The sequence below is a fragment of the Archocentrus centrarchus genome, chromosome 7, assembly GCF_007364275.1.
Source record: "Archocentrus centrarchus isolate MPI-CPG fArcCen1 chromosome 7, fArcCen1, whole genome shotgun sequence".
Lineage (NCBI taxonomy): Eukaryota > Metazoa > Chordata > Actinopteri > Cichliformes > Cichlidae > Archocentrus > Archocentrus centrarchus.
Window position 1 is genome coordinate 22,757,905 of NC_044352.1, and position 19,519 is coordinate 22,777,423.

Below are 19,519 nucleotides of genomic sequence, written 5' to 3' on the forward strand. Positions count from 1 at the left end.
GCCTTGGCAGAGAGCAGTTGTGGAGAAAATGCCTTGCTTTGTGGAGAGAATTCTTCCAGGGCAGGAGGGAGAGGTGAGACAGAGCGCAGAGGGCGGTTTGCTGCCAGGTAAGACTCACACATACCTTTCTCTCCCTCTCTCTCCCTCTCTGTCTCTCTCCCTCCCTCCCTCCCTCCTCACCCCCCCCCCCCCCCCCCCCCCCCCCCCCCCCCCCCCCCCCCCCCCACACACACACACACGCAAGCACGCACACACACTCTCACACAGGAGTTGAGTGCTACCTCGAGATGAACGGGTTTGCTACTATTTGCTGTTGGCATGAGTCAGGCACGCATGTGTAGTGATGTAGTGGGTGGTGTCAAAGTGTGTGCTTGTCTGTGTGTGAGAGTGAGGAAATAGCAGGTGTAATGTTTGTTTTCTGGAAAAAAAAAAGATTTTCGTTTTTATGTACATTTGCACATTTCCGCCTATGGTGCATTAAATGTCATTCACGTCTGTAATAAACTTGTTTTAATGATCTTTCGCCTGTTCAGAAGTTTTGTCTCGAACTTTTTGCACCAGGCCTCAGAGCACTCCTGTGCTGCAGTTGGATGTTTCTGAACTTCACTGGTGGAAAGTTTGTTTTTATTTAGCAAGTAAATTAAAATCATACTATAATTAAATACGATACAGTTTAAATTACTTTGCATTATATTATTTTTCATGCTTTTAATACATGTGCTTTTTTACTTACTTCAGAGGGAAATATTATTATACTTTATACATTTATATTTATGCATAAATAAACGTAACAAAAACAAGAAATTCTTAAAAAGCACGTAAATCCCTCTGCTCTGATGTCAAGTGCAGCTCTTTTCAGATCTGTTATGAGGTAATTTGCGGTGTTGGTCGAGATTGATTTGGCTGTTTAGATACAGATGTTGTGATGGAGCGGTTTGTCGTCGCAGGGATTTTCCACTCTGCTGATGTAAACAGTGTCTGTTGAAGAAAGGCTAAGGAGTCCTTTTTTCTCTTGTGGAGACACGGTTCTGAGAGCAATAATCCTCCTTGTGTACAATTAGATTTTCTCCTTTTGGTTAAATAAATACTGTGTCTGTGAACATAAACACAGATTTACATGTGGCCCTGTGGGTGTCTGTCTCCCAAGCAGCACACTGCTTGAGCTCGGGCCTGATATTTCTTGTTGAGGCAGAAGTTGGCCGACTCTAACTTCACACTCGCTGTTTATTTGTTTTTATAACAAATGGAAGCAGCAGAGTGAAAGGTGAGGTCAGAATTGAATTTGGCTTGCTTTACCGTAGCGATCTGGCAACTGCTCCCATGTCCCATAGGACTGCTTGTGTTGTAGTGTGCTGGGCGTGTGTGTGTTTGCTATTCAACTGATGTGTGTATGGTACACGCACTTTGTGTGTGTGTGTGTGTGTGTGTGGGAGCACACATATATGTCTGAGCAGTGGGTGGTGGTAGCAGCATTCACGAGAGAGACATTTTACTAAGCAGACATTTCCCCCTCTGTTTTCACTCTGACCTGGTAGGAGATTGATGACTGAATTGTGGAGTACATGTTAACAGTAACTGGTGATTTATGAAGATACTTAGAGTAAGTGAGGCTGCACAGACTGGAGAGGAAGAAAAAGATATAGCCTTTTAAGTTAATGCAAAAATATTGCCTTTTTAAGTAATAATTGTTATTACTACTGCAGGGGTTTGGAGAGAGGTCTGAGTTGGAGTTGGATGTGCACAAAGTGCAGTGTTAAGCTTTTCCTTTTTCTTTGGCCCTTCCTTTGTTTCAGGCTTCATAGAACACTCAAAGTTTTTAGTAAGAAAATAAAATATAAAGAAATTATATGCATTTAACTATTTGGTGGCATATATTGGGAAATAGTCATTTAGATAGCTAAAATCAAATATTTGAATTGGAAAAAAAACTACTTTTTTCCTGGGTAAACCACAATGGAAAACTTTTCTTGGATGAACCCTTGCACTGCAACAAGTGCACTGTGTGTTTTGGCAGCTTCTCTTAGCCAAAGATCCCTCACAAAATCCGCATGCAATTTTAGAAGAATCAGATTCTTTCCCTTTCCTTGGCTCCTGAACTCGGTTGATATTATGCACACACACAGAATCCTCTTCTCTATTCAAATATGAGGTTCTGTCCACTTGGATGTGATCTATAGCATTTTTTAAGGAATAAAGCAATTTTAGTGAATGTAGACGAGTGCTTCCCCTGAAAGAGGGATGGCTTTCATCTTTTTTTCAATGCACCTCTTAGACTGAGTGAAATGTTTCCCCTGTTCGCTCAGGGACGACTTTATTTCTTACCAGGGATTTAACACTCACTCAGTCCCCTCATAAATACAGCGTCCCTCAGCCCTTCGCTAGCCATAACTCATGCACTAACTCTCTAGCTAACTAAACTCATATAGCAGAGCCAACACTTGTTTGTCTTTTACCCCAGCCTTTCTCTCTTCCTCTTCCTCTCTGTCTCTTTTCCTCCTCTGTGCTGATTTATACATGACAGAATCATCTCTGACTACCATCTCACCAGGCTCCTGCGCTGATCTCCTTGGCCCACTCGTGGAGTGGGTTTTAGAAGAAAAGTGCATTTGAATATGAGCTACCCTAATCTCCTTGAGGCTATTTAGACTCAGCCTAATGCTCCGAGAATGAGCGGGAGCAACACAGGAGAAAACGTGGACATCCCTCTCAGCGTGTCACAACACAGCTCAGGTCTCCAAAGAACAAAGCAAGTATTTGATTGGCTGATGAAAATCTCTCTGTGAAGCAGAGAACATGAAATTCCTGATAAATTATCTCAAAGCACCTGTTGAGGCTTTAGTCCTTTTTTTTTTTTTTAAAAAAAGGGCTTTACATTTCATCTCTTTCTTTTGTCTTCCTGCCTTTAAGGCACATACATGTGGAAATTATCCCAGTGGTGCAGCTAGAAGGGCCTCCATTCATTAAAAAAAAAAAAAGTAATCAAAGGCCGTGCTTGCCCATACGCCACCTATCCACAAGGTTTTATGCAGTTTTTGGGTAATCTTGGTGATAAATAGATAACCAGGCAGGCAAACAAGCAAACAGCACTGATCACATACAAAGCTGGCATACAGCAGCTGATAAACTTTTAAGCCATTTAACTTTGAACAGATGAAAGTGCTCAGGTGGGATATTACAGTATGGTGGAAGCCTTTAGTGATCTGGTGCCGACTGGCATTTTGGGAGGAGACGGTCTTTCTGGCGTGGTTCCCGTATTGGTTGTTAACAGCCTGCTGGTACCTTCTGTTCTCTCTGTTCAGTCCCACTGGCTCAACACTGACAACTCCTCAAGCATCTGAAGACCCTCTGAAGTCAAAATCGCCCATTTTGATGTCTCATGGCAGCACCCTGCGTTTTGTTGTATTTGCGTCTGAAAACAGAGGCCCTGCTTGGAGGAATTACCCTCAGCAGTTGCTGGTGTCAGATAGGGGAGGAGGGTATCATTCCTATTTCCCTCCATCTCCCTGTTCTCCTCGCTGTCCTTCCTCTCTTTTTGATCTCACCATCAAATCTTCCCCAGTTTTTATGAGTGACGTTTACCCGAGAGCAGCTTGGGAAATGGCTGGCTGAAGAAGACGTTTGAGAAAATGTGCCTGAGCAAGCTATCACCTTTGATAAAGCCATAGTTCCAGTGGGATAGGAAGAAGAAAGCTAGAGAGTAGGAGCATTGTTGGTAATGAAAAATGCCATGAAAGAGGGAACATCTCTCTGATCCCAGCCTGTTACATCAACAATGTATAGTACAACAGATACTGCAGTGGTACATCAAGCATTTCTCTGTTGCTGTACCAGAATGAGTGTTTGCCCCAGCTGACTGATCTGAATCTGGGCTACCACACTGCGCCTTTATTGCACATCAGCTGGGCATAATCTCATAATACGGCACTCACACATACACGCAGGGAGTCACACTGGTACTGCCATCAACAGTGGCGTACCTTCAGCTGTGTCATCAGTTGGCAAAAAGCTGGCAAGGCACTTGAGTGCACTGCATAAAGAGAAAGAAATGATGGGGAAGCGGAGGGTAGGTGGAGGCATAGAGAGAAAGAAATGTTAGCTTTAGTAATTACTACCTCCACAGAGAAGCAGTGGAGAGGACAGTGAGGCAAGCAAGCGCATGAAGGAGGCCCCGTGTGCAGATAATGAAGGGGTATCATTGTAGCTCTGACAGTGTTAATCTTAGAGTGCTCCACAGTGTGTCTGTGTGTGCGCCTATCTGGTTGTGTGTATGCCCTATGCAGCATATGTAGATACTGCTGGGGGTGTATGGAGGTCGTGGTACAGTGCTGTTGACTCTCATCCTACCAGTGAGACCATCCGGCCCACCTGACAGATTATCCAACTCCTGACAGTCGCCTCGCGCAGCTTCTGGGAGCCGATCCTGAAACTCCACAGCTTCTAGTTTATCCTCATGGAAGCACTGGGATAACCTACCAGCACCCGAACTTTCCTTTGTAGGAAAAGGATTAAGATATGAGGAAATGTCCAACTTTCTCTGTGCCCGGCTTTTCCTTTTTGCTTTTTCCCCCCCTTCCCATTTGAAGCTGTGATACACTCATTTAAGCCTCATCGCTCTCACACACGAGAAAGTGTTATGAATATGTATCAACACAGCATATGGCAGCAGTAGCGCTGGGACTAGGTGTGTCCAGAAGGTAGAGTGCTGCCGATGCATTATTCTCCATTCAAATTACCAGAGTAAGAATGCAGCAGGGAGGTTTTCACTCCGTCTTTAGACGGGGCAGGAGACAAACCTGGATCACGCGAAACAGCAGGAACGGAAAAGCTGTGATGAGCACGGTAGTTGGCCATCTGAGTTTCCTTGATTTGTTAGATTTTTTCGGCAGGTTCAAACCCAGCACACTCACTGACACGAGTGTGATTAAAAGCGATATTTCTGACACATTAGGATGCGCGCAGGAAGTAACCTCCTCTAAAGCGTTCATTATTAGATGCATGACAGACCTGAATATTTATAAAATAGGTTTTAATAATTAATAGCAGCAATCTGCTCCTGTAATTCATCAGATTTGCACTTCAACAGAGTATCCGTTTTCACTTTAAAATAATAATAAGAGGAATATTAATGTTGCAGAAATGTAAAGCGGGCAGCTGGTTACAGCGCAAATAGGCAAGCGCGCCGTGTTGACTTCTGAGGCTTTCCTTTAAACTGTCACTTTTCAAATAAAATTACACTTTCAGCCATCAACACTGCACCATTTTAAAGCCTTCACTTGTTTGTGCTTGACAATTTACTGACTGGCTTCTACTAAATGTGGCAAGTCATGAAGATAAAGACGCAGGAAACAAAGTGGGTTTGGTGTAGAATGCAAAAGTAGTTGCTGTGGTTTTATCAAAAGCAAATTTATTTGTTTGAGTCAACTTAGCGGCACTTCCTTTTGTATACTGAGACCCAAAATAGACGGCATTCTTTTTTCCTGTAAAGCAGCTTTGCTTCTTTCATTTTTATTTTTTCCCCTTATTGTGAGTGTTGTTTTATCACACCTTCAAATTCAGTCACAGCACAGTCCTCCCTCTACTGAACTCCCAGAAACACAAATGTTCCTGTTTTAAGTAAAAACTGCCACATTTATTTCTGCCTGCAGTTCACGTCGAACTTTTCGGTAAACCACGCTATTTTTCCCCCTGCCACTGACACGGTGGCGTGTTTATTATCCTCGCCGTGGATCAGTTTTTCCTGAGCTTGTCAAAATGTCAGTATGCATTTTTGACTGTGTGGGATCTCAGTGCAAATGATGTGACCCTGCAGCCGCTACACATACAGGAGCAGAAGGAGAGCTCAGAGCTCAGTGCCCTGCTGTTTACAAACCTGCAAACAGGCATGCAGTGTGCACACACCAGCACACGCTTAATATTGGTTACAGCCACTTAACGTATACAGTATGCTTACAACCACACTTTCCCAACCACACACAGTACAAATAAACACTTTAAATTGTCTTGCATGATCACAAACCCTGTAGTCACATCCATTCTGCTTGTCAGAAAAGAAGAACAACTAAAGTTCTGGCAGGAGATTCAGTCACATGGGTTAAAAAAAATGCAAATTCCTACAAGCAGGAAGACTCATTCTTATCACTTCCTCTCTTACACTGAGAAAACATGTATTTTAATTAAAAAATGGACTTGTGCTTCATAGATTATTATTTGAATAGCAAAACTGTGGAAAGTGGTAAAAACTTAAGAGTTTTAAAAAAAAGCTGAATTATTATTTTCCGGATAGGTTGCGAAGCTGCACGGGATGACATTTTAACAGGCACCTGTGATTCATTCTGCTGCATATAAAGTCCAAAAGACGAAAGTCTGTCAGGCAGAGCAAATGTTTTAATGGTAGCCAGGGATCGATGTTGTCAACGCAGGCATCCTGTCTGGAAATACATGGTTTTTTTTTCTGTCTTTCTTTTTTTTTTTTTTTCTTGGGTTAATGTCACCTCCGTCTTTCTTTTCAAGGAGAGAAGAGGGAGAAAAAAGGGGCAAAGGGGGAGGAGAGGGAGGAGGTGGGATGAGAGTGGGGTTCGGCGGGATCTGATGCAAACGGTCTGAACCGGGCCGAATTTAGGGGAATTGATGAAAAACATTGACTGGTAGTCTCATTCACAAGGCCCCCGGAGCTGAAAAACAAATTTGAAACATAACCTTGGAAATCAATTAAGAAGTCCCTGGGAGCTGGAGAAAAGGGAAAAAAAAAAAAGAAAAGGAGGGAAAGGTCCACCCCCCATCCCCCCCTTGTCTTTTCCTTTCCTCTACTTAACAGGAACTTGGGTCTGCCCATCAGAACGCTGCCTCGTGTGAGGAGGCTTTGTCAGCAGGGGCCTTATTTAATTTTTTTTAACGGCGCAGGGCCTTATATGCTGTCAAAATGTCTTAAGAGTCTTATTAAAGAAATGCCACAGCTCATTTCCTTGTAATGCAATTCATATGCTGGTGAAAGGGGGCATGTCTAAAGATCTAAACAGCTTTGCTTTTTAGGCTTCACATTAGGGGTTATCTGTGAGGGCTTGTCATTGATTGACATTATCTGGCCTGACAGGGCCTCATATCAAGGTTAACCTCATGGACAAAAGTGCCACCCGCATGGACACACGAACACACTCTCTCACCCACATTCGCAAGTCAAACAAGGCACGCTCTCCTCAACTTCCTGTTTAGAGTGGTGCTACGTACATGCGCTGGCTTCATCTGCGTGTGCAAGCCAGGTGGAGATTTCCAGAATTAATTGATAACTAATGGAGCAGCGTGTGCTGAGTTTACCCTGGAGGATTGACAGTGGGTGTGTGTGTGTGTGTGTGTGTGTGTGTCCTGCGAAGAAATTGAGGGGGTAGGTGATCGTAGGAGGGTGTTGAAGACTTAGTTAGCAGCACACTTTGAGATTCTGGTAAACTAAATACGTCCCCAAAGATAATTATGTGGAGTGACACACATCAGTCCAGGGGCTGCTGACCTCTTTGGCAAGCAGATCGTTTACTTCACCGCCGAAGAAAGAGTGCAACTAACACAGTATGAGCATAATACACACACTCAACACGCATCTCCCTTCTCCCTCCCAACAAGCCACAAAGGCAAAGAGAGATCCCCGTGACCAAAATACAACTGAAGCAGTTAATCTGTACAGATATTAGCTCAAGGGCCCTCGAGAGGTGCACCGCTGAGCCCCTTTTGCACTGTACTACCCACACTGCCTTGCTCCCTCACCAAGAACAGCAACCATGAGGGAGGGACACAGGGGTCGTCTGCTCATTTACCATGGCGGTTGGCTTATCAAATTGCACTCCTGGTGTCTTGAAACTGAACACGAGCCTCAAAACAAAGCTTCAAGAATAAATTTCCCTTGTTTCAGTCTGTGGAAGCATGGGACCGTGTGCGATTGTGTATTTTTTAAAGCCCGTCTCTTTTTTTTTTTTTTTTCTGCCTCTTGCAACCCGCTTGCAAATTAAGTCATCATCTGGTGCCAGCTGTGAGTCCAGATTTGATGTACAATTTTAACAAGTTAGCCGTGTGTCCCATGAATTACCCTAACAGCAAACTGAATAAAAGTTGGCTGTTTTGGTACGTAGCTGTCAGAATGACTCTTGTCACTCATGTCAGATTGTTTTTTTTTTCTCTCCCTTAGACCATTTTAGATTGCTTGTCCTCTATTCTGGAAAATCCCATAATTACCCTGTTTGTGATGAAGCTTGAGGGCGTATTTGTCCTTAGATCTCAACTTTCCTGCCTGATTGCCCTCAAGTTCACAGTCTTTCCTCCTCCATCTATACTTGTAATATACATTGTTTTCCTCAGCCATTGTCCTGTGCATTCAGCGAGTGTGTTACTGGGGCCATTTGTGTCTGCCTTTGTCCTGCAGTGTCTTGTTTGTGTTTTACGGCGGTGTGACGGGAGCGTGGCACTTGGCTGAGGGCTTGTGTTAACAGCCTGTGGACTGAACTGAAGTGAAATAGTCCAAACAGGTCCTTCAAGGTCAGCAGCCTCAGAAAGACAGCAGACAATGTGCAAGGTCAAATTCTAGACTAAAAGCAATAAGTGCTTTATTGATAAAAAAAAAAAAAGCAAAAAAAAACAAAAAACAAGCAGGCAGATGTGCAACCAACTGATTAATAATAAAATAGATCTGTGAGAGAGGGACAGGAGGAGGGCAGGGTGGAGAAGAAAGCTACCTCCTGACTTTATGTCAATGTATCATTGCACTGTATGAATGCGGCTGCCTGCTTGCGTGCACAGTAGCTTGTCAGCAAAACATTGATCTTGTACTAAACCTAAAAAAAAAAAAATCCAATAGAAATCCAGTGGTTTAAAAAAAGAACAAAATGTGACACATTGGTGCTGGTGGCAGTTTCCCGGGTGCAGCCTCTCTCTTCATGACTGAATCATTTCCTATCATTACTGCAGTTTGTGTGATCTAAATGGTACAGTGTGAAAGTACTGTTTCAAAAAAGATCACAAGCAACTCACTTCTCCTGTTTTGACAGTAATCTACATATCATATATATCTCATCAGTATCATGTTTTATGACAAAGGCCGTGTTCACCACAGGTTCCTTTTTTCCTTTCAGTCACTTTATGAACAATGCTCCTTTTGTAACGTGCCTACTGTGCTATTATCTTTTTATGAAAATAAGCAGAAGGTATTGGACTGTCGTCATCTTTTATGTGCCTTTATCGTTCTTTCTCTTGCGCTCTTTTTTTCCCCATCTCTCTCTCGTCCCCAACCTGGCAAACCTGCCAAGTAAGTAGAGCTCCAAAGTGGATCAGGCAGTGGCAGATTTAGATTTGAGGTGGGGAACGCTAAATCCCAGTCCCAGCCAAACCTGTTTCTTCAGGAAGACTCTGAGATTTCCATATGCTCTGCCACCCCCTCCCCATCACCTATGGTAGGACCCCCCCCACACACACACCCCCAAACCCTGCTTGCTCCTTGGTAGCATAAAGCTTTCTTTACAGCCCCTTTTGTAAATCTCTTCTCTGCATAAACTCCTCAGATGTGCCCACCGCAAACCCCCATCTATCAACTAGTTGGCAATGGCATTGTTTTTAATCATCAGAACCTCAAAATTATTATTATCGCTTCTGATGCGGCAATTAAAACTTCAGGTCAGAGGCACAACGAGCGGTGATCAGCAGCCGAGCTGAGAAGTTTTAATTAGACGATCAGAACCATTAATGCACAAAAAAAGGTGTGCGCTGGGAAATTAACGGGAACGTCTTAATCAGGGTTAGCGACTCCGAAGAGGAGTCAAGTGAACAGAGAGCAAAAAACAAATCATTTCCGCACCACTGGGACAAAACTCAATTAAATATGCATGTGGAAAAATGGAAATTTCTCAGCATCGGCTGCACCGACTGTTAGAAAACTGTGGCAAAATCTCACGGCGGGGTCGGCGACCTGCTTATTGTTATTCTTCTGTAATAAAAATGAGAGAGGGGCCAGATGCTGGGGTCTGGGTGCAATGGCGTAGTTGTCCATCAGTGACTTTCCGCTTGACTTCCTTGCGGCTGCCGCAGCCTCTCTACCATGCAGGGGGAAGAGCGAGAAGAGGAAAACATTCTCTTCCTGCAAGCCGTAAATTTACAAAAATAAAAACATGGTAATTTTCAAGACTGTCTGTGTATGTTTGTGTGTGGCTCAGTGATTTCTCTGAAACACACATGCACGCACACTCGCGCATACATCTCCCTTGAGAGCCAGAGACATGAAAGGTTCACTGAGCTACACACAGGGAGCTGCAGCCTTGTCGATTAATCTGCCATAGGTTCATGAAGTTATAACTAGACTTTTCTTTTTTTTTTTTATTAAAGAGCTAATGCACCTCTCTGTTGCATATTGTAAAATAATCCTGAGCTGAACAGACATCTCCCAGACCCTGTTTGTATTAATTAACTTGAGATATTGTGGGGGGGGGTTGTCCCTGTGTCAGTCATGTTGAAACTCAGCAGGAATCTACAACAGGCCCTGTATCTGTTTGATTAGTTGAAGAGATAAGCTTCAGTTTAAACAGGTAATATCTACCTCTCTTATATACAGACCCCTCCTGTGTGCTCGCTCCATACAAACTGAAACACTGCAGGGAGTTGGGCTGTTTATGGCGTGCTGCTCTCTGAATTAACAATAAAGTCAAGTTATTCAATTTTCTATATGTTATAAATGTAGTTCTGCTTCTTCATTGCAAACATTTTGGATGTGAGCTGCTCGGTCTTTCTTTTTTTTTCTTTTTTTTTGTCACAAAGAGGTAAAAGCCGTGACCCTGCCAGTCACGACCATTGTTAACTCCCACACCCTTTTACCCGTAGCTGCCTTGATTACAGTCTGTGCACGTTCACACAAATAATGCACTTCCAACAGCGTTATTAGGATTTGAAACACCACTTGATTGGGCATGATATCATTCTGGCACACAGACACTCTGCATCAAAAAAAACCAACAAGACCTGTGGGGCTTGGAGCTGAGGAGCAGTTAGTTTGTCAGTGCAGAGGGCTAGACTCAAACGCAGTCTGTGTCATCCACCTCTGAGAAGAAGCAGGACCCAGCAGAACTTGCACTTATGCACCACTGCGCTTATTTTTGACTGAAGATGAAAAAGAACCTGACCTTGTCGAAATGTATTCAAAATAGTTTCTTGACTTTTTCCTCAGGTTTTGGCCTTATACAGACACTGCGTGGCGCTCCTTTGTGGTCCTGCACTGTTTCCAGTAAAAATAATGTCACTGCTAACATAAGCAGTCGGAAAAATTAGTTTCAGCTGTTGCGTTCAAATTCAGACCTGCCTGTTTTTCCCAACTCCCAGTGCTTACTGAGGTGTCTCCTCCTTGACAATTAGCACACCAGGCTAAAACAGACTGTAAATAATGTCCGATGCATGTGACAGTGTTGTTTTTCTTTCTGATATTCATTAATAAGGCAGAATGCTTACTGGACTCTCGGGGAGGTGGGGGAGTTGGTCCCAGAGGGAAAAGTTATTCTTTCGTGTAAGTCCCCACAGATTTTATCTCATTGTACGGCATCATGCACACAAACGACTTGAGGTAAACAGCTTAGTGTTACCATAGTGATCCTTATTGTAAGCAATAGCAAAAAAAAAAAAAAAAAAAAAAAAAAAAAGGTCCTGTGGACAGAAAACCCACAGCACAAATAATAGTTCAGACTGCTTCCATAAAGCATTGAACCATAGCATGTTCCTCCTCGGGGGAAGCTCAGAATATTTAATTTGTTTTAAATCACACCCTACCTTTAAAAGAAAACACTGAATATGTGCTTAAGATGTCTGATAATTCAGTTTAATGGCCTGCTTAGATACTGAATCAGTAGCACTCGGTCCTCCAGTCACTCTCCTTATTGTTAACAGAAAATCATACGTAAATAGGCGCTAATGGAAAGAAACAACTGTGTAGGGGTCATTTCCTACAAGGAGCTTGAAATGGCAATACAAAGGAAATCGGTAGTTAAAGCATGAAATACTGAACACAGTAAACAGAAAAAATGACCTCCACAGCAACACCCAAATGACCTCAATCTTCCTTCGGAGAGCATTTCTGAAAAAAGAAAGAAAATTTATGTCTTCCACTTCCTAATAGTTTTTCCAGCTGATTTTCTTTTTCCTCAAAATTGCTGTCTTCTTAAAGGTGACCCTTTCACCCCACCCCCCCACCCCCACCACCCCGCCTGAATTTGTCTGACTCTAAATTGTACAGTAATGTGCCTGTGATATACGGGCCCCTCAAAACTACATAATTCCTGAAGTCATTGTTTCAGAGAGGAAGCCCGCAATGTAAATACAGTAACTGAGAAAGCATGTGTGGGTAGCGCGCGGGGTGCATTGTCTGGCGATGGGGTGATCTGTAAACTCCCTCAAATTGCATATCCTCTAATGATTCCACAGCTTTGCAAAAGAAAATGAAAACAGGATTTTATGTTGCACCGATGTGATTTACATAATGCAGGCAATGGCTCACACATGATTGTGCTTGGCTTTATGGCTGAGGGAAAATGAAGAGGCTCGTACTCACTGATACAGAAAGTGAATCGAGTCTTTAAGATAGAACTTTGTTACCTCTGATATCGCACATTTTTTCTCCGCTGAAACGGTGTATCCGTAAGTCAATATTGTGCATTATCTTTAACAACAGTGTGCCTGAGTTAAGATTCAATACACCATCGCACAAGAAGAAAGATCTCTGATGTGGCTGGGTCTTTAACTGTTTTCACTGAGCCTCGACGCAGCACAGTCCCCGGTTATTTTACTGGTTTTTTTTTTTTCTCTTGTGTTTTTTTTTTGATATTGTGAATGCTCTATTAGTCACTGCCACCTCAAACTTTTTTAAAACCTCTTTGCAAATTGTCCAGAAATTGCCGCTGGTGGATGAACTTTGGTTGCTCTGGAAATAACGTGAAAGGTAACAGAGTGCAGTTTCTGCCCTAAAAAGGTAGCTCTGGATATGGAATGCCACATGCAGCTGTTCCTGCCTCATCACAGGACATGTTATAAAGATAGCCCCACTTGGGTTGAAATAATGCCACCCATTCCTGCCTCAAAGCACATACTATCATGTGCTATTGTTCAGAGAGGCCACACAGGGGGAGAAAAATGCTTAAGACTTGTTTAGATGCATACTTTCTTGTTCTTGTTTAAGCAAAGATCTGCAAAATACAGAAACGACACGTTTTACACACACTGTTTTTCTTTTAGTAAAGACAAAAAGGAACAGTCAAAGCATATAATCTCACTTAATAACCAATAAGAGATCAGGGGTCTAAAAAGGCCAAAAGTGTGCCACGATTTCACTCCACATCCTGACAGCTTTAATGCTCTGCAGTGCCCCCCCCCCCTGCCACTCAGTGGCAGGACCACAGCCTCTTGAGGTGAGAGTGAAGATAACATTTCAGTGTCTCTATAGCGCTGTCATGTGAAGGATTATGTAGCCGTGTATTTGCAGCTTGTAGTACTGCAGGGGGTCTGATATCTATCAGCCTATGGTTTCAGCTGCTTAAGCTTTTTTTTTTTTTTTCGCTCTTTTTTTTTCCAACCACACTCTGTTAAACTCTGAGCTGACCAAAGAACTGTGACTTAGAAAGATATGTACAGTATCTCTGGGTGTCCTTCCAGTCTCGAGCTGTTATTGTTAAGTGCTTTTGGATGTTATTAATAGGAGCAGTCACTGTTGTCTATGCCTGTTTATTTTTCCATTGTGGTGCTTAAAATCAGTACAAGTTACTGACAGGAAAAAGCAGGTTCGAACTTTGTTTCCGTGACACTGAAAGCATGTCTGCAGACGTTCGTTCACAGAAGAGTAATATTACTTCAACTGTAACACAGATAACTGTGGTAGTGAACAACTTACAGCAGCAGCTAATATTATACCTGTTTTCTTCTTGTTTCCATCAGCTGAAAGGAGTTTATGCACTGAAACGACCTCAGGAAAACCCAAGATGGCCGCCAAAAGAAAAGGTGGCCTAAAACTCAATGCTATCTGTGCCAAGCTGAGCCGCCAGGTGGTGTTCGACAGCAGCTCCCAGAACGCAGAGGGAGACCAGAGTGTAGCAGAAAACAGCGAGCGTGGTAGTTCCCACTACGATGACAACGAGACCAACTTCCCCGAGAGCCTGAGCCTAAGTCAGAGCCTGGAGGAGGACCAGAAGAGGCGCGAGGCCATTGAGAAGTGGGTCAACGGCGAGTATGGCGAGGAGCCCCCAGCTCCCGATGATGAGCAGGAGCACGAACTCAAAGTCAGCAATGATGAAGATTGCCCTCCTGAGGGCGTGTACATGGTACAGCCCAAAGGTTGCAGTGACGAGGAAGACAATGGAGAGGAGGCTGAGCCTGTGGCGGTGTCCCAAGATGGCAGTTACCCTGATGACAAAGAGGCTGAAGACAGGCCTTCAAAAGATGACGCCTACATGCCGCCAAGTGAGGCCCAGAGTCGCCAAGCACCTTTCTCCTCTCCAGGTAGATTTTGATTGTGCCCTTTAATCAGTCTGTTTCATACTTTGACTTATACTTGACCCTTTTATAAACATCTCACACCAACACTACCTTTGGCCTTCAAAGGCTTAGAGAGAGGAGAGGTGACATTGCCACATCCACATAAGCTTAAGTGTGTCCATTATTGGAAAGAGACACTCTAGAGTTACATTATGAATAGTCAGTGACATTATTACTCTAAAGACAGATTCAGCTGGCAGGCCAGGGGGGGAAAACATGAACTTAACTGTACGAAGAAATTCATAACTGGAGTAGGCTTACAACGTAAGGCATTTAGGCGTTTATGCATTCTCCCAGCAGCTGAGGGCTAAGAGCACATGGCAGGGCCAGGCTAAGCTTCATATTACACCCAGGATTACATATTGAGTCTTTGATTTTTTCCCTAAGCTCACTAAACTTAGCCACTGCTTCAAGCTCCTCTATTACACGGAGGAGTCTCACATGGAGGAGTTCGGGTTTGTTTTTTGTTTTTTTCTGCAGTTGTCAAATTCAAGAGATCAGCTGTCAAATAAGTCAGAAACGGGGAAGTTATAGAGCAGTGCAATATCACACTTAACTACAGTATTTTAATACCTTCCCACAAACAAGAGTGACTTCGTGTGTTCATTTAATAAAGTCCTCAATACTATGTTCTCTTGTAAATGACTCACAGTAACCCCTGTTTAATATTGACATGATGTTCCCTCGGTATAACTCGCTGATTATCAAATAGATAAAGCCGGCAGAGACTTCACACTCTCCCCCTGAATGAGGTTGAGTGCTCGCGTTAATGCCACAAACAATCTTTTAAAGAAAGTGCTGTTCGGTGTCATACACTTTGTGACCCTTGAAAGTTGACACACACACACACGCACGCACGCGCTGTCGGAAACACTGGGCTTGTATTGCAGAAGTTAAAAACGTGGAGCTGTAAAAAAGGCGAAAAAACAGAGCTCGGTTATATGAATAGATAAAGCCTGCTTCACCGACACCCATAGAAGGGGGGGGGGGGGCAATTTGCAGGTGAGACCGGTTGTTGCGGTACACAAACAAGTCTCGTTTTGTGCTCGCTCACCTCACTTTAACAGTTTTCGAGCTTTCATCTAGGTTTAAGTATGTACCTCAGAGTCATGTACACATGCTGCTTTTTGTCTTCATTTCTTTTTGTTTTCAGAAACTGTACAGCCGTGGCTCTGGCCACACACAGAGTCGGGGGCAGGGGCTTCTCAGAAAGTGAAGCAGGTTTCATTTCAGAAGCAAATGAAAAAAGGTTTTGTGGTTTTAATTAGTCATTTTGTTTATTTCATGGCCTTAAAAAAGCATGTCTGTAAATATGCATTACTGTTCTATAGAAGGCCTGCACCTTTCCCTTCACTGGCTCTCTTACTATTTTAAAATCTCAGAACAAAGCCGGCGTTTGAAGACTGCAGGGAGAGCATTCTGCATCAGTTGCAAATCTTGTCTTTAGAGTTTTTTTTTTTTTCTTTCTGAGTTGCTCTTTGTTGATTGTAACTAGGGCATCTATATTGCCATGTTTCTGCTCAGCTCACAATTAAAACATTTTTCCCCTTCTCTCTCTCTCTCTCTCTCTCTCTCTCTCTGCCTCTCTCTGTTTCCCTCTCTCGCCACTGTCTTTCAAAGGCTGATATGGAGTGCACATAATTATGCATATAAACATAGTGGCTTAATTATCTCTCACAACATCAGTGACAATGTAATTAACAAACATTGCAAGATCAATGAGAGAAACTGCGACCTTCAAAACATTTAACTCCTCACATTGAGGCATCGTGCGGATTTCCTATCAGTGCAAAACCCCAGAATACTTTTCCTAGATAATTTAGATGTCGCATTAGAGCCCTCATAAGCCAGTCAATGGAAAAAAAAACTCAATGAATAAAAACTTTGAAAGCAATGACAGAGATGCTCATAGCGATGGATCAAACAGGCTTGACCATGACTTCCATTTGCAATTCTGGGTTCACTGTAAAAGGTTATTGTTCATTTCAAGCTATTTCAAAGCCCTCTCTATTTGCTGCCTGTTAATTAACTAACCCAACAGTGAGGAAGTTTGAAGCCTCATAGTTTTGTGCGTGTGACAAATTACTCCAAACAAATGCGCATAGTGTCATTTATTCAAAGCAGCTCTTTATTAGTGCAGCACTGTCCATTTAAACAAAACACACTTAAACTCAATGGCATGAACATAAATAGCTCTATTTAAATTATTGTACTTTATGAAAAAGCCCGTTTTTTTTATATGTTTGCAGATAAAACTGGAACCACTTAAACTTATTAAAACATGGGTTTTAGCTGTGTGGTTTGCACTTTTTATTTGTTGTTCAAAATGGATGGCGTTTACAAGGTATCCAGACTCTAGATTAGTCCATATATAGCTGCTAACATGCATCTTTATCATCAGCAACACCTCTGCCTCTCAGTCCTTTGAGCACTGAAGCTATGCCACACTGATGGCCATGTTTGGTCAGCAAAAGGAGATATAATGCCCATTTGCTATCATATCTGGGAGGGAAAATGCGGCCTAATTGCCTCAAATATAGACAAGGCAGGTCTATGTCGTGTGATGGGTTTTGTTTGCTTGAAGTGTCAAGATTAGAAACCACTTCTTTGTGGATTTTCCAGTCACACGAGCAAGTGCGGAGGGAAATGTCAGACGTGTTAGCGAACAGTGAAATGGATGAAGGTGAAATAGAGAGAGAGATAGTTTATTATTATTTTTTATTTAATAGGGGTGCGCTGTAACATCTCAATCTCGATTCCACCCGTACACAGTTTCCCACTTGGTGTCACATGACACGATTAAGAGGCAGCCAGATAGTGTTTGAGTAGAAACCTCATTTACATGGTGTTTTAGAAGGGTTATCTCCTGTCGGTCCCCGTCATAATCCCTTCAAGTCCAATCATTTGCCTTTCATTGATAGCACGTCACGTGGCTGCGCTGATGAACAAAGAGACTCTGCTTGTTTTTTTTTTGGGAGAAGGTGGTGATAATACTGTGAGGAAATATGAAAATAGGGATGTGGCGCTCACATGACAGAAACTACTCTCTTTGCAGTCATTGGCAGTTACAGGTATGCTCCTGAACCTCTGTTCCGGAGGTGTTATGTAATATTTAAGTCAGAAAATAGAGATCTATGATTATTGTGCCATGCTGTTTTTGAATATCATTTTTCAGTCATAAAGGTTTAGTTGCACTTTCTGACTCATACTGGTGTGGGTGAGTCTGCCCTAACTTTAGAGCCAAATGGATACACTGTGACCTGAGACGCCCTTATAAATAAAGTAGAAGTAAAATCCAACAAGTCCCAAAGTTGTGAAAATTGAGTCAGATTTGTTTATTCAAATGACAGTTTAAAAAGACTTTTCACTCAGATGTATTGAACACTGTGGGTAAAAATTAAAAAGTATAGAATAAGGTGTGCCGTGAATACCTGTATGTACACTATGTTAGTTATTCTGTGGTTTCAGTACATGTGCAAACACGGCACATCTGATAAAATAATCTGAGGAAAACATGTAAGCGTTTCCTCACAAATACCTGATCTATTTCTCTTAAATTTTTCATGCCCCTTCGATCCACCGGATACTGTTTCATACTGATCCACTGAGCAGAGGAACAGCCCCAACACGGTGGATGGAAATTTGGGGATTATTTTACATGCTGCGCAAGAGATGTGAAAAGCAGGGCACGGCGACTGATTTAGCAATAACTGAGAAATACGAGACAAGAGCAGAAATATTTGTGTATTAATTACCTTGGTGGTAGGTGATATTACCTCTCGCCAGCTCGTGTGTGCTCTGGTGATGAAAACAGCAATAAAATGGTTTTTTAAAAAAAGACTTTGGACCCTGGCCCTGTGACTGTGCCAAGCTTGAGTTAAGAAGGCCAAAGGTTTTACATGGCTCAGTTGACATTATCATCTGCTGCATTACTAGCATATCTATGTTCTGGCCTGCTGTGTACTATGCAAAGTGGCAAAGCAGCAATTACATTTTTTTTTCTTCTTTTATTTAGGTGGATCTGCAAACACAAGTGTTTCCTCCTTCTCCCATTTTTCTTTTGATTTCTGTCTCTCTCATGTTCTTGCCGCGTTATTTCCTCTCTATCCACGCTCCTCTATTTTAAGGCAGAGCTCGGTCCGTCACTGCTTTCAGGCCAGATCATCTTTCCCTTTTCCCCACTCTCTGACCCCACGCGCTAACTTGGATGAAAGTTAATGGGGCAGAATTAATCTCCACATAATGCAATTAAACTATACATCAACTATATTTCGCCCGTGTCCTTGGGGAAGTTGTCCAATTTAATGGACTCTTAAAATAAAAGTGATGTTTCAGTTTGCAAACGTGTTTTCATTTTTGAAGTTGGCTTCAGTAATCTTGTTATTTTAAAATATGTTATTTGAAGTTTCATAAGGGGATGATTTGAAATGCCTATAATATAATAATTCAGTTTTAAATGCAATGCACTCAAATCCTCATTTCTAAAAGTTATAAAATCAGAATTTCATATTTTTTATATTGTGGGTGACTCAGTATTTAAGTATCTTATATGCATGCATATATATATATATATATATATATATATATATATATATATAATATCAAGAGCACAATGATTTTTTGAAGATTAGATTTCTCTTTTCATAAGTGAGTGTGTCCTTTCGTACAGTCTCCTGCAAATTCTGCAGGACTGACTTACAGTGCAACCAAAACAGGAAGAGCATTGCCTCAGACTGGTTGTAGACACACAAATACACCAACATTTACAGATGTTGTAGGTTGCAGTGCAGAAGCACTTTTCCTGTTGTCAAATTTGCTATCGTTATTATTATTATTTTTATTACTGTGCAGAAACGTGCACTGCAGTAGATGTAGTCGTGTTAATTTAGTAATCTTGCATGACCACAGCAGAGCAGTATTGTTGCCAGAATGTTGTTTCATTAATTTGCTTGACAAAATATGTTTTTCTCTTTACCAGATTAATCCA

General features: G+C 42.3%; 1 protein-coding gene across 4 annotated transcripts in view; it reads left to right on the forward strand.

The window, feature by feature from the left end:
* casz1 (castor zinc finger 1) overlaps window positions 1-19,519 on the forward strand; it is a 73,430-nt gene that overhangs the window by 27,870 nt on the left and 26,041 nt on the right. For all 4 annotated transcript variants that reach the window (XM_030732962.1, XM_030732963.1, XM_030732959.1 and 1 more), the window contains exon 2: window positions 13,936-14,496. In XM_030732962.1, coding sequence (XP_030588822.1) covers window positions 13,936-14,496 — 561 coding nt within the window. The remainder of the gene's footprint in view (window positions 1-13,935; window positions 14,497-19,519) is intronic.